Here is a 15,364-nt window from a genome sequence, read left to right on the forward strand (position 1 = left end):
AAGAAAGCAGTATTGAAGAGACCATTCATGAAGATTTCCATGTGAACTTACCCTCAGACTGTTACTACGGTATTTTCAAGAACCCGCTCACAATTATTCATCCATTGCAGGGTTGCAGTGATCCCTACGCGCTCACTCGGGTACTGCATGAAGTAGAACCAAGATATGTTGTATTATATGATGCAGAACTAACTTTTGTTCGGCAGTTGGAAATCTACAAGGCAAGCAGGCCTGGGAAGCCTTTGAGGCAAGTTGACTTGGTCAGTCTAATTTAGTCTTAAAAGAAAAAATAAAAGTGCACTTTCAGCAGTCAAGGCAGAATGTGCATCTAGTGATTTTCTTTAACTACTTTTTAATTGCTGTTTAGCCCTCTTCTTAATTTTAAACAAAAGAATAATGTCTGATTTAACCAAAAGATAATTTTTACTTCCCAGCAGGGATTTAGTCCCCTAACAGAAACATACCTGTAAAAAAAAAAAAAGTTCATTCCATCTTCCTTCCAAGACCTCCGCTTAGATGATCTTAGTGGCAATAGATCCATTTTGAGGAGCTGTAGTCTCACTTTAAACCATCTCTACAGCTATGGTTTTTACATAATAAGCTTCATTTTGGCTTTAATTTTCACCTTTCCTGATGCCTGGTCATGCTGAAGACCAGTAATTCAGAAACTGTAACAAAAACAAGTAAAGAAAAATGCAATAAGGAAAATGAGAAGTATTTGCAGTTATACTTGGTGCTGGTGTTAGCTGACAGAAGGATTTCCACCTCATGTATGTATATTTGATACACTTCTAATTGCAAAACTCACTTCTATGAATAGATGTTCCAGACTAGTTAAAAATATAGAAACTTAAAATTTAATATACTATGAGGTTTTGCATTATCTTTCACTTATATGGCTGCCTGATACACCATTTCTTGAATGCAGTAAACTGTAGTTATACCTGTACCTCTCTGAAAATAACTTAGGGCAATTTCTTAAGTCTTAGAATAAATGTGCTGTACAGTTGAAACACAATTTATTGGCATATAAAATTATGACCTTTTGAATTATAATGCGTTCTACTTTAATCACCTCATGAAAATTATTTGGATAAATTTAACAGAGCAGTTGTCATTTTTCCAGTCAAAGATTTGTATATATGCACTGTAACTGAAAATGGAAATCGGTTTGGCAGCATTTAGTATGTCTGTACCTGTTATCCAGGTAAGGACTCTGTAGTGCAGATACACATGAGAGAACTCACAAAGTATATTGCATGAGGATGATTACTAGGTTATTTGTACAATTTATTTTTAATTGCCTAATCAGCATCTGTTATATCTACCTCCAGCATCACGTTCCCACACTTCAGAGCAGGAAAATCAGATGCAGTCATGCAAGTAGCGGTTAGGAGATGCAACATATGAAAAAAGTAATAAGAATAAAATCCTACCAGTCTGTCAAAATGTACCTCAATTAAAATAAATTGGAAAAAATGACTGTGCTGGAAAGCTATAGGCAATTAATTCCCTAAGGTAATTATTAATTCTTGTATGTTCCATGTAAATCCCTATTTGCAGAATAAAACTTAATTTGTTGGTATGTTCATCTCTGCGAGATAAATGACACTTGTTCTTTGTAGAACTTACGATTTTCTTGTACAAATACATCATTTTAAAATCTTAGATGGTGTTTTTTCCTAATCCAGTATGATTGCAGATTTTTTTTTTAGTGTGTTATATATAATCTGCTGGGAAGATTTTAAAACAGTAAGAAAGTAACTTCTCCATTATACTTCTTTTGTGTCTTTACTGAATGGCTGACTGAAATCTGAGTCCCATCTGGTTGAATCCCAGAATTCCAGTAAGCATATCTGCCACCAGGAAAAGAGGGCAACACTGGATATAAGAATTTTTGTTGCTGATTCTGCAATATCTTTACAGAAAAAGATAGTGGTTTTCACTTGCCTAAAGACTAACTTGTCAGGCACGTACTGCTACTAATCTTAAATATTGGTTGTGGGTGTTTTTAACATAATATGAAGTTTTGTGATCTTTTTTTTATTTTTTTTTTCCCCCCTCCAACCCTACAGGGTTTATTTCCTCATATATGGGGGCTCAACAGAAGAACAGCGCTATCTCACAGCTCTGAGAAAAGAGAAGGAGGCCTTCGAAAAACTTATTCGGTAACAAAATTAGTTTACTACCTTCATTATTAATGTTTCATGTGATTCCCTTATATGCTCACATTTTAAATACAGTGAAGTTCTTAACTGTGTGAAGGCTTTAAATAAACTTTTAATTCAGTTGCTTTTCAGATGTTAAAAGAATTTTCCCACTGAGCATCAACAAGCCAAACCTTCCTTTTCAAAGCACCTGATATTTTATTTATTAATTTTAGGGGTTTTAATATTAAATTTCAAAGGCTAAGCAGCACCACTTGTATTTTTCCCTAATCGTCTATGAATTTAATTTCTGTAAATGTGTTTTTGTTTGCAGGTAACCTTTCTTGTATGGTGTTCTTAAGGCTTTTATGACTTAAGTCATTTGGGGAACAAAACAATTGCTTTCTTAGACTGTGTAAGACAGTATTTTTACTGACAGTCTCTTCTCACCAGGTTATTCTGCTATTACTAATTATTAGTTCCTTTGTTTCATATGCCCTGAGAACTTCTAAAAATAAAAAATCGGATGCTAAAAAGTGCTAACAATTGAAAATACAAATATAGCATCTAGCCCAACAATCTGGAAAACCCCGTCAATTGCACATCTGATCAGGTTTGCAATTAGTATGAAACTATATATAATTTCATATCTGACTGAAGGGCATTAAAATATTTTGAGCTATTTTTTCTCATATAATTGCCGTTTTTTAGTGTTTCTTTCTTTGTGGTTCCTTAGAGAGAAGGCCAGCATGGTTATTCCTGAAGAAAGAGAAGGAAGAGATGAAACAAACCTAGACCTAATAAGAGATGCTAAACCTGCCTCTGTTTCTACTGACACACGCAAAGCAGGTGAGCAGTTCCTGAAATTGGGCTCGTGGCTCTTAGCTTTGGAAAAGACTTGTAACTATTGCGTTTAAATCCCATCCAAAGCATCTGGGTCATAGACACGTTGCACATTGACTCTGCAGTCCTAATGGTAAAGAAACGTTATCTCCCTTACTCCATCTACCTCTGCCTGTGCAATGACAATGAATTATGTTTTTCTTTAAAAGAAAATATCGATTAATGAAGTGTTGTACCATTAAGACAGATACCATTTGGCTTGTTTCTGGGCAGCTTGTTGGTTATGAGACTGTCTAGTATTGCTTGTAGTGAGGTGGAGAGAAATTAAAACATTAAAACTGAAGTCTACAGATAGTCAAAGTCTGTGTTGTCCTGGAGCTAGTAATGTTGGGGACTTCTTTTGATCTTGGCAAAACAGATTGCCTGGGTAAACAACTGCAGATTGTGGTTTTTGTCTACTTCTTTGCAATAAAGCATCTTTTTTTCTTTTGTTGCCATTCTAATGACATTTTTCTTCCTTTCTTTTGACACGTATACTCTGTCTTTACCTTTACAGCTCTGCCTCTGTTTTTCTTTGCTGTCATTTTTGTAATCCTGCTCTCCTTTACCATATGCTCTCTAATCTTTGCTATTATGTCTTTTGTGGCCTTGATGCTGCAGTCTCTTCATGTGTCCTTCTACAGAGCTATAAGAGGCTAAAATACAACTCCTACAATAAAATGCTGTATTTCTGTGGGAAACAAATGGAAATAAAAAAGGATCAGCTTTGGTATCTTGTTTTGCAGGCAACTTTCTAAAGATTTTCCTGAAGCATTTAAATGCCTTTCATCTACAGTTTAATGTATTTCATTGTCACATATACAAAGCTTATAGCAGGCAGTGTGGTAGTTCTATTAAACTGCAGAGCATACTCCATAAACTACAGTATATAATTTGGCAACTGATTTTTGTCTACAACGGTGAAAAATTAAACAAAGTCTGGATTTACCATACCTGCTGAATTTGTGAAGATCTGCGAGATGTGAATTCCATCCATTACAGAAGCATTGGCAGCACACAGGAAAACTATACAACCAGAGCCAGAGGTGATAAGTATTAGGTTAACTGTATTTATTTTCCTCTTTAGGTGGACAAGAGCAGAAGTGTGTTCAGCAAACTGTAATAGTGGATATGCGGGAATTCCGTAGTGAGCTTCCATCGCTGATTCATCGTCGTGGCATTGACATTGAGCCTGTTACTTTGGAAGTTGGAGATTATATTTTAACTCCTGATATCTGTGTAGAGCGGAAAAGTATCAGTGATCTGATTGGTTCCTTAAATAACGGAAGACTGTATGCACAGTGCATTTCTATGTCCCGTTACTATAAGCGACCAATTCTCCTGATTGAATTTGATCCTAACAAATCTTTCTCCTTGATTCCACGAGGCTCTCTACATCAGGAAATTTCCAGTAATGATGTTACTTCTAAACTAACCCTTCTTACACTTCATTTCCCAAAGTTACGCATCCTGTGGTGTCCCTCTCCCCATGCTACTGCTGAACTGTTTGAAGAGTTAAAACAAAACCATCCCCAACCTGACGCAGAAACAGCAATGGCTGTCACAGCAGATTCTGAAATTCTTCCTGAGTCAGACAAGTATAACCCTGGTCCTCAGGACTTTCTATTAAAAATGCCAGGTATTAATGCAAAAAACTGCCGTGCCTTAATGAACCACGTTAAAAGCATTGCAGAGCTAGTGACACTGTCAAAGGATGAACTCTCTAAAATTTTGGGTAATGCTGCCAACGCTACACAACTCTTTGACTTTATTCACCTGACCTATGGAGAGGCAATATCTAAAGGAAAAAGCAAAAGATGACTAATGAGATTGTTCAGCTTAGGGCATAGATAAGCTTTTCTTGCACAGTACTTTGGGAAAGTACATGAAATATTTTAATAAATGCCCTCTAAGATAACCAGCTGTTTCTTGCTAATGCTGTTCCATCAGTTTTACATTTGAATTAATTATTACTGAAGGCAAGTTTCAAGAGGAATAAAAAACGTTTTTAATAGAGAAATGCAAATGATTTTTATTCTTTCTACAGCACTTTAACCAATTCTATAATGTCACTGAATGAAGTTAATTTCTTCACCACCAAGTCCATAAGAATTCAGTGTTAAGACTAATTATAAAGGTGTTTCCTTTTGAAAGTTACGATGTTTTGTTAAAGCTAAAAATGTACTGTGTTTTGATTAATATGTGTGACCTGCTGCATGATATATCACTTTGCTTTTGCCATTTTTATTAACATCTTACTCTCTGAAAACTGCCAATCTTCCATTGACAGTGATGGAGCTATTTGAAACACATTGTGGTCTTTTGTCAGTTCATTTAGGAGAACATACTTGGCCTCAATCGTGAATTTTAGAACATCATCATAAGCCTTTGTCACAGTAAACTATAATTGTATGCTATGTTCTACATTATATTTGCTTAATTTACTAGAAGTTATACTATCTTTTTTGACATTCCAAAGTCAGTACAGCTCTGTCTTCCTAGATTTTGCAAAGTGCATTCCTTTGGTCTAGACTGGATAGAGATTCTGTAGTGGCACAATACAACTTAATTCTCAGCGTGCCTTACTTATACTTTTAAGATGCTTTATTTTTTTAATCAGTTTTGATAGCTCTTTCAGCTCATTCACTTCAAAGTGAAACTTCTAGGTATACCATTGGGACTATTCTTTTACACCAGAGCATACTTCCTGTCATAAAACACAATAGTTTTCTAAGAAAGGTTTGCCAAAAGTGTTGACAGTTCTTCCAGTATTGTCTTTCTGTGTCCTACTGCACTTGCATTTTAATGTCTTAATAGATCATCTGTCAATAAATTCAGGAAAGCTCTTGTCACCTGGAAGATAAAACTTTTAGCATTCTGTGTAGCATCAAACCAGGAAAAGTTACTCTTCTTTTGATAGTTTGTGAATGTGTATATTGTTAAAAACATAGATTCTGCACTGAACTTTGATACGATAACTATGCAACAAACTGCCGTTGCCAAAAGGGTTGGTCCTCTGTCATTACATGCTAATGTATTTACATTAGCTGTTTACAAAATCTTTATCTATAATGACTTGCACATATGTATTTATATGATTCTAATGCTAACAGCATATTAATACAATCTCCATCATTAAAGGAGAAAGTATTGATTTTCTGTATTCAGGTTCAGTAACAACTGTACTGTGCACTGTCATGTTGAACATTTGCTGTGCATTTTAAGTGTGAATTATGAATTTGTTAACTTAGAGTCTAGGACTGAGCTGTGACAGATTTCCAAAGTGAACGTTTTTCTGCAGATGCAAATTTCAGTATTAAATACATCCATAACAAGATTAAAATTTGTTAATTATCTTGTTTCTCATTTGACTGTATTGGTCAGAACACTTTTCTTTTTAGTGTGTGGTTTATAATCCAGATCTTAGGGTTTCTATTGCCCTATATTCTAATTTATTTCATTTAATATAAAAAGAAGTCTTTCTGTGAGACTTTTGCTTATTCAAAGCCATAAGCTCGGAAATGTTCAGGGTTGAGAATGCCTGTAAAGTGGTGCTAAGAAAACCAAAAATCAGAGTAAGAACATAATGGTCCTGAATGCACGGCCTATAGAGCCTGATTCAGAAAAGGAGAGCTGAACAGCCTTTGAAAACATGTATTGTTCATGCATTTGCATCATTAAGATGTTACATGAACTGTGGTTTTTTGGTTGTTTTTTGTTTTTTCTCAGATGTACTGCATCTCGGCTTTGTCAGTGGTTTTATTTTTTTTGCTTAGATTTGTACAAGGTGAAAATGAAGGGTATATGAAGATGTTATAAAGTTGTAGCTTTGTGTTATACGCTAGATCGAAGTCACATGATGTAATTAAATAATATTTGCTAAGTATTTAGATTAAATTGTCTTTTGTTTATATATGTGGAATTTCTGTAGTTTTGTTGTTGTTGTTTTTTTGGTTCAATGCAGGATTTGGCTTTTTCTTTAAAATAACCGTAAGTAACATTGTTGTATGTTATTATTGCTTATTTGTGATTTAGCATTTTACTGTATTAGGTTAGGTTGCAAGTTAGTGGTGTGTCCTTCTGGGGCAGTAGGTACAAACTGTGAACAAAGGTGGAAGAGGTCTTGTCTCCTGAAACCACGTAATCCTGAAATAACCGAGGCAAAGAGTCTGCCTGCATGCAGACGCAACAAAATGTTTGGGTAAATGATGAAAATCCTTAGGATGCATTCCCTGGCCTTATGGTGTTCTTTAGCTTGCTTTCATCAACAGTAATGAAATTTTGTATATCTTCTTGTCATTGCTTGATGTTTTAAGTTTGTGCTCTTTTATTAAAAACAAACAAACAAACAAAAACCCACAAAACAAAACCAACCTGCCTTCACTTGGATTCTTTCTTACACCCAGTACACATTTCAAGGTCAATGAATATGTGAAACCAGTGGGGTTTATATGCTATTGGGAAGTAAGTAAGTCAGCAAGTTGCTTGTTTCTGCAGTTTGTCCTAGGCTTTGATTGCACAAGGTTTCTTCTAGAATAACAATAAAACCAAAATCTCTTAGGAACAAATGCAGCTTATATTAGCAAATATACCTTGCATGGGATAGATTATGTTGTAGTTCCTATGTTTAAGTTATCTGGATACTATTCCTCCTAGTGGTGACACTTGCAGTTTCTAGCTACAACTGCAAAAGAGACACTTTGCTTGCCCTGTTGTCTGTGAGCAGTTCCCTAACCAAAACAAACTTTACCTTCAAAATTACTTTTTTGCATGAACATGTGTAGTAGGGCTTTTCTAGTACTAGCTGTATTGATCACTTTCAAATTTATGCTTGCAAAACTTAAATGTAAACCAGTTGACCAGAAATCCACCCCGCTTATAAAATATGCAGCTATACTGTAAAAGGACAGTGATTTTTTTTTTTTTTAAAAGTACAAAAGTTTAAATGTGAGTTTTGTGATTGTGAGGCTTTCTCATTTGCAGAGTGATAGTACAACCGCAAATAACTTTTAAAAATAAAAGCATTTGTCTCCTTAGTCATCCAGAATTCCAATTCTATGACTGTAGAATAGAATCCAGAAGCAAACATCTGCCAAAAAATAGCTATTAAATGAATATGTTATTTATATGCCAAACAGCATAAAAAAATGTAACTGAGGGTCGTTAAAAGAAACTTGTCGTGTGGGCTTACCAATTATTATTTCAGGCTCCATAAGCTGGGTGCTATCAGGGTTTACAATCCTTTTATAAGGGCTATTTTAGGATGAAGTTCTCCTTAGCTCTTACTCAAAGATAGCCTAAATTAAATTAATATCCAGTTGATCTGTTTTCTACAATATGTGATTTTAAGAAATCCAAGTAGGGTCATAAACCAAGAAGTTCAGAAACTATTGCTCCAGGATTTTGTAATACTTTGTAACTTATTTCACGTGTTCACTCTTTCTTGACCTAACAGCAAGAATTTTGGATATTTGCAGAATCAACTCAAACTAAGCATAAACCCTTTCATGTGTTTCATATGAAGTCCTTAATATCTACTTAACTGTGAGCTACTTTCTTCCATTGAAAATACACTCACTGCCAATATATGCACTAGTTTTTCTTAATTTGCAATTGCATACACTTTTCTCCCAAAGTTTTCCATTTTTTTCTATAGTCATCCTTTCCAAAACTTCCCCTCTTGAATAATATTCTTAATATGCTGGTCCATACTTGGCTAGCAACCTAGTCAAAGATAAGATATAACTGATACGTAGATTTGTCAATAATATTTCTTGCTGCTTTTTTTTTTCCTCATTATTTCCAGTTTGTTCTAAGTTCAGCTTCAAACCACGAGATGATATAATATCCCTCATCTACAAGATGAGGGGGAAGAGCTAAACACCAAGAATCTTTCTTGATGTTTATCAGTTAAAAATGACTTAACTGTGCTAACAGCAAGTTTGGTGAGGCTAGTAATTGTTGGGTGTCTCTCTTGTAATCTGGAGTTGCTTTTGTCTGTTTATTTTTAAATCAAGATTCAAGTTCTAAAATGTACGCATTTGAAAGGTTGCATGATTCATGTGGTACAGGATGATGGCAAAGACTCTTAAGTGTTTGGTAATAGAAAGAGTACCTTTAAACCTTCCTGCCCCCCTGCCAGCCACTAACAATGGGATCAGACAGTCACAGTGAAATTTGACCCAGAATGTAGCTGAGACAGAATTCAGAGCTTCTGTCCTCTCTTTGGCTTCAATTGATGAAACACTGACATTTGAAATTGTTCATTTCTTAGCTTTAGCTACTCTTAAGACTCTTTGAAGGAACCAGTATCATAATGACTGAATAATTTTCCCCACTAACTTGATGCAGCTAACATACATACATACATATATATATATATAAAAGAAGGCTCAGAAAAACTGATATTAAAGAAGAGGGAACTAAGAGGCTCCTATAGAAAACAAACTCTTCAGCACTATTATCTTCCCTTGTAGTTTATTCTTGAAATCAGCCAGTAGGTTCTGGGGGAAAAAAAAAATCACTCCATTGTAAAAGGCCAGAGAGAGAATGTACGTGACTGACTAAATGTTTTGATAAGGTTGTACAAGGAAATACTCAAACGTTTTAAAGCTTCAGTGCCATTTTTTATTTTTAGTACAAAAGAGTTCATCTCCCAGAGTTTTTAATACAAATAGGCTGGCTGGTTTTTTATGTGAGTATTGATCTGTATTTTATGAGCTTCTCCACAATAAATTAAAAGGAAGAAATATTCTCAGCCACACAGTCTTGAAAACAGGAAAGAAATGTTCAGTAGCTGGGCTAGCCAATACTTAGCTAAGAGATGAATTCTTTAGTCTTACTGAATTTAGTAAGGGTAACCAGGGCTACTACACTGCTATAGTGGTTTGTCGTCTAAACAGATGTTGCCACAATATATCAAAATGGGCGTGCATATGTACTAATTTTAGTGTGATTTTTTTAAAGCATGGCAAAATTATCTTAATCCACAACTGCTATAAAGCAGTGTTCCTACGAATATTAAATTGGGGTTAAATAGATACTGTTTTCTTAGCTTGCATTTTACCATAGTTCTGTTTGTAAGAGCTTCCCTCTGTAAATAAAAATAGATTTCATTTCTAGGGTCGTCTGTCACTCAGCATTACTGCTTTTTTCCTTCAACTTTAAAATCTACTATCAAAGAGCAATAGACCATAGTTATTAAAAAACTGACATTGTTTCCAAACTGGAATTATTATTCAGCAATGCAATCTTGTTCTTAAGCTCCCAGCTTATTCCTCAACTCTCAGAATGGCACTTAGACCATCCTCGGTTTTATTCTTGCTTTTTATTTATGAAAAGACAGTGGTCACGTGGCAAAAAAAAGTTTTGCAACTGACTTGCCTTTTTTTTAATAGCTACCTTTCTCACCTAAGATTGTTCAGCAGATCACAATAAATAGTCTTTTTATGGAGACTCAAAGTAAAACCACACATGGGTCACTGTTTATGAGATGGTAAGGTTTACTATGAGCTAGGTCCAAAGAAGACTAAACACCATTTCAGAAACTCTTAAGCTAGCAACCACAGCTGGGACTACTGATTAAAGGATTTTAGGCAGGGGCCTTACAGGAGGATTTTCAAGAATGTCAGACAGTAAATTTATAATTTTTGAGGGCAGAATTTTCAAAATCACTATCAAATCTATCACATACGTACTATAAATTTATAAAAGTTTTATTTTTAAATCACCGTTCCTCACTGCTCCAGCTTCTTTCTCTTTGATAACTATAGTTCAACTGAATTCAAATTCCATCAACCCCAACTCAGAAGGCTCGCAAGAATATTACATAATTGGATTAGCAAGAAGAGAAACAAATTTCCATCTGTAGACTGAGTGAAATAGCTCTGGTCTATCTCTCTTTAGTGACTATTACCTGTTGTCCCCAGAAACATACTAATGGTCAAATTTCAAACCTATACAAAACAATCTCCCAGGCAATTCAAAGCCCAGGAGTTGCCGGGCGAAACCGGCACATAATGCCTAAACTTGACATCGCTGCATTTCAGCCCCCCTAAAAATAGGCAGCGTAGTTCTAATTTGAGTTATTTGCATAGAGCTACTCAGTTGCCATTAGCATACGCAGTGGGACGTGCACATCATCATCTGTCTTCTGAACATCCTCTTGGGTGAATGGAATGTCACAGGGCCCAGGGGCACCAGGATGTGCAGCTGCAGTGGAGGTCTGTGTGTCATATACCCACAGCATCATTTAACACTGACTTAAGTAACATCTTACAGTTTCTTTGTACCTTTTTTCTCATGATGCTGTGTTTGCGTTATTCTCAGATTCTCCATCAAACTTTTATATTTCTCCTATTTTTCCTCTGGAATTTTCTAATTTATTTCATTTTTGCTTCTCTTATTGTAACAATGTCTGTCTGTATTCTTGTTCATTTATTTGCCTTCAAGAATTCTGCTTAAATATTGCTGCAATTTATGATGTCTATTCAGCACAACTAACACCGAGTTCTTTGCAAGACCGGCTGCACTGGAGCCTTGTCCAGCACTTAATATCCAGGGGATTATATAAAATATGTGTTGTACTTCATTTTGGTCTCAGACTTGAGGCGCATCACACTTGGAAAACTGACATGTAGAGAAAACACAGAGCAGCAGGTTGGCAGTTCTTGCAACAGGCAATTCTCATTTTTGTCTTGGATTTTTTTTTTTTAACAGATTAAAACCAGGCCAAATATAGATACAATAAAATTATAATCAGTTGATTTTATAAACTATTCCCAGCCCTGGAAAACTTTCAAAGCATTTTTTACATGTAACAAAATTCTTGGAATCTTACGCATAGATAGCAGAAGTTGCAAATTTTCTTGTGGCATTTATAGCTCATGGCCCTTTTAACACATTGCAGTAATACAACTGGCAAGTTTTCAGAGCCTGCAAAAACTCATATTCCATGCATAATCATTTATATCAGGACTTGGGAGATCTGCAACAGCAAAAATATTAACGCCATGTCTCCTACTATCATCTGAATTTTCTTTAACAAAATCCCCCTATCTAGCTCTTCCCATTGTCAAGATACACTTTGTTCCTGCTTCATCTTTAAAATCTGTAAATGTTAAGTGTTGGAAAGCACTATGGCCTTTAAAAACCAACGTATATTTGTGTTAAACTATTACATGATTCTAACTGCGAAAGTCTATGTAATCTACTTGTTTCATTTGTTACAGATGCATTCTGAAGTGTATTGATCCACTTTTTCTATAGCGTACAGAATGTCATACTATATAATGCTTGCAGTCTGAATGCATTATGTTATGACCACTAGTTGGAGACAAGAGACACTCGTAACACAGAGATGGCCAGTATGTAAATGTTCAGATCACCTTCAGCTATACCACAACAGCAAAAATCTAGAGATCCTTCAAGAAAAGAGTCCTGCCCATACCAAATATGAAAAAATACCTAGAAAGTTTTGAGGCACGTCCCATTCAAATCTTGGTGCATGAGGTACTATCTATACAGATAGTTTTTAACATACTGAAGATGTCTCAACCAAGCCTTGAATTGCAGCAATAAATCTGCTGTATTATAGTGCATATAACTATTACAGTAAATTAGGGTTTTCTTAAATATTAGGATTATATTGCACATCACTAGCTGACAGAAGTCATAATCAAGATTTTCTTTTTCACTTTAATATTTACTTGACAGAAGGTTTGAATGATCGCATACTAAGTCATCTGAATTTTTTCCACAAAGTGTTATTGATATTAAAACGTAGTGGATTTTTTCCGTTCTCAGCCCCATCAGCTTCTTAGGGTTCCCTGACATATTTCCAGTGGCTTGCATAACAAACACATGCATTATTACCCAAACAGAGGAATTTCAACTGATATCCACCAGGAATCTCTGACTTCCCTTCGCTCATTATCAACTTCGCCCATAGCATGTAACATTACACATATGCATTTGCACATGCATAAACACACACAGACACAGAGTATCCGCTGTGTTGGGTAATACGAGCCTGCACATCTTCAGTGTCTATGTCTCTGAAAATGACCCTGAAAAAGTAAGCTAAGCCCATCCCTGTTTCTATATATAAAACTGTTTGTTTAATTGGTGGACTGCACCAAGAATAAATAATGAGGTAATTCTGAAGATCATTCCCAGAACAGTCAGTTAGGATTGTTTCTGCAAGTCAGAGCTATCTATCTCCTCTCCTTTGTTGTTTTTTTGTTGTTGTTTTGTGTTTGTTTTTTTTTTTAAATGGTTTCATTGTCTGAAGGTGATCAGCTTCTATCTAAATGCAATTTTAGGAACAGTACAATATTTCAAGCATGAAGCATTCTGCACATAAGTGAGGTTTTGGAGTGTTTGTTTACTGAATGTAAAAATTGCTAAAAGTTCAAAACCTAAAACTGGATCAAGGGTTCTAACCAGATTGGAGATGAAGTTCCTTCCACACAAAAAAGAATGAGAGAGAGAAGGAGGGAGGAAGGGAGGGATGAAGGAAGAAAGAGCTTTCAAGTACTGTCAGTCAATTAGTGAAGACTGCCATCAATTTTTTTCCAAGGTATTGTACAGATCATATTTACCTTGAGTTACAACAGTTTAAACTAGGAACTTAACTACAAATTTTATCTCAGAAAAAAAGATTTTTAAAAGACTTAAACAGGTATAGTAATTCCTTTTTCATCTTTTTTTTAACTCTTTAGCTGGAACAGGTTATAAAGGTTTGATAATAATAAAAAAAATTCCCTTCTGCTTTTGCTCCTATTATATTTTGTTTTGTTTCTTCTAATGTGTCAGAAGTATACATGGTTCCTCTATGTCTGTGCACTAACAAATAGATAAGGTTGAAAGTAGCACACAAAGTTCAGAGTTAATTAAAATTACTGCACAGTAATGGGGTAGGCTTGCTCACAGGCTTGCTGGTGATTTCTTATATTAATACAATAATTGTCTTTTTTAATGACTATGGACATAAGTGGAACTCATGTAACTTGACCTGTTGTGGTTGAAAGAATACAACCTCTAGTCAAATACCAAACAGACCCTATGAGGAGAGTACTGTGCCTGTTTGATAGATTATAAAATTAAGAGCTTAATTCTGTGTTGTGGTTTAACCCCAGCCAGCAACTAAGCCCCACCCAGCCGATCGCTCATTTCCCCCCAGTGGGATGGGGGAGAGAACTGGAAGAGTAAAAGTGAGAAAACTCATGGGTTGAGATAAAGGCAGTTTAATAACTAAAGCAAAAGCCATGCACACAAGCAAAGCAAAACAGGGAATTCATTCACTACTTCCCATCGGCAGGCAGGTGTTCAGCCATCTCCAGGAAAGCAGGGCTCCATCACGTGTAACAGTTACTTGGGAAGACAAACGCCATGGCTCCTAACGTCCCCCCCTTCCTTCTTCTTCCCCCAGCTTCATTTGCTGAGCGTGACATCATATCGTATGGAATAGCCCTTTGGCCAGTCTGGGTCCGCTGTCCCAGCTGTGCCCCCTCCCAGCTTCTTGTGCACCTGGCAGAGCACGGGAAGCTGGAAAGTCCTTGACTAGTGTAAGCACTACTCAGCAACAACTAAAACATCAGGGTGTTAGCAACATTACTCTCATACTAAATCCAAACCACAGCGCTATACCAGCTACTAAGAAGAAGTTTTACTCTATCCCAGCTGAAACCAGGACATTCTGTCATGCACTTGGTGATGTATTTATTTTATCTCATAAATAGGGAGCCAAAAAAACTAAAGGCAAAGGGATATGCCCAAGCTGACTAGTCTATGATGAAGTGTGAAATTGAAACTAGCCACTGACTCATAGATCTGTTTATACCTTAAAAGTTGTACCCTTCGTATCACTTCATATGCTTTTTCACTTCTGAGATGCTGTTATTTATTACCAGTTTAAGGTAAGAGTCTTAATTTCAGTAAGTGTCTAGTGATACTCTGAGTAGCACAAACTGAAGTTTCTCCTGATTCCTAGGAGTGATGCACTGATTCACCCTAAGCCAGTCTCAGCCACATGCAGAAATGTTCTGCCTCCTCCAGTATAGCTTTGGGACCCAATATGACACCTATCCTATGGCACTAACTCACCAATAAGCCTTTCTAGAAGCCAGTTTCATCTTACCTTCTGGGCTGTCTCTAACTACCCTGTAGAGAGGAAAGCTGAGGATTAAGTGGTAGCATGGAGTCAAGAACCAAGAAGTTACTGTTTTGCTGCTAGACTTTTTCAGTTCAAGTCCTTGCTCAAAGAGTGAGTTTCAAATACTACAAAGAAATTCAGGCTGACAGGCAGGATCCAGTTCAGACCTAGAAAATCTGGA

At 36.0% G+C, this 15,364-nt stretch overlaps 1 protein-coding gene across 1 annotated transcript in view; it reads left to right on the forward strand.

Moving 5' to 3' along the window:
* Positions 1-7,289, forward strand: part of ERCC4 (ERCC excision repair 4, endonuclease catalytic subunit) — a 17,553-nt gene extending 10,264 nt beyond the window's left edge. The window contains exons 8-11 of the mRNA XM_082314298.1: positions 4-247; positions 2,076-2,168; positions 2,884-2,996; positions 4,117-7,289. Coding sequence (XP_082170424.1) covers positions 4-247; positions 2,076-2,168; positions 2,884-2,996; positions 4,117-4,850 — 1,184 coding nt within the window. The 3' untranslated portion in view covers positions 4,851-7,289. The remainder of the gene's footprint in view (positions 1-3; positions 248-2,075; positions 2,169-2,883; positions 2,997-4,116) is intronic.
* Positions 7,290-15,364: the final 8,075 nt, after the last annotated feature.

This window comes from Platalea leucorodia (genome assembly GCF_965183815.1).
Source record: "Platalea leucorodia genome assembly, chromosome: 5".
Lineage (NCBI taxonomy): Eukaryota > Metazoa > Chordata > Aves > Pelecaniformes > Threskiornithidae > Platalea > Platalea leucorodia.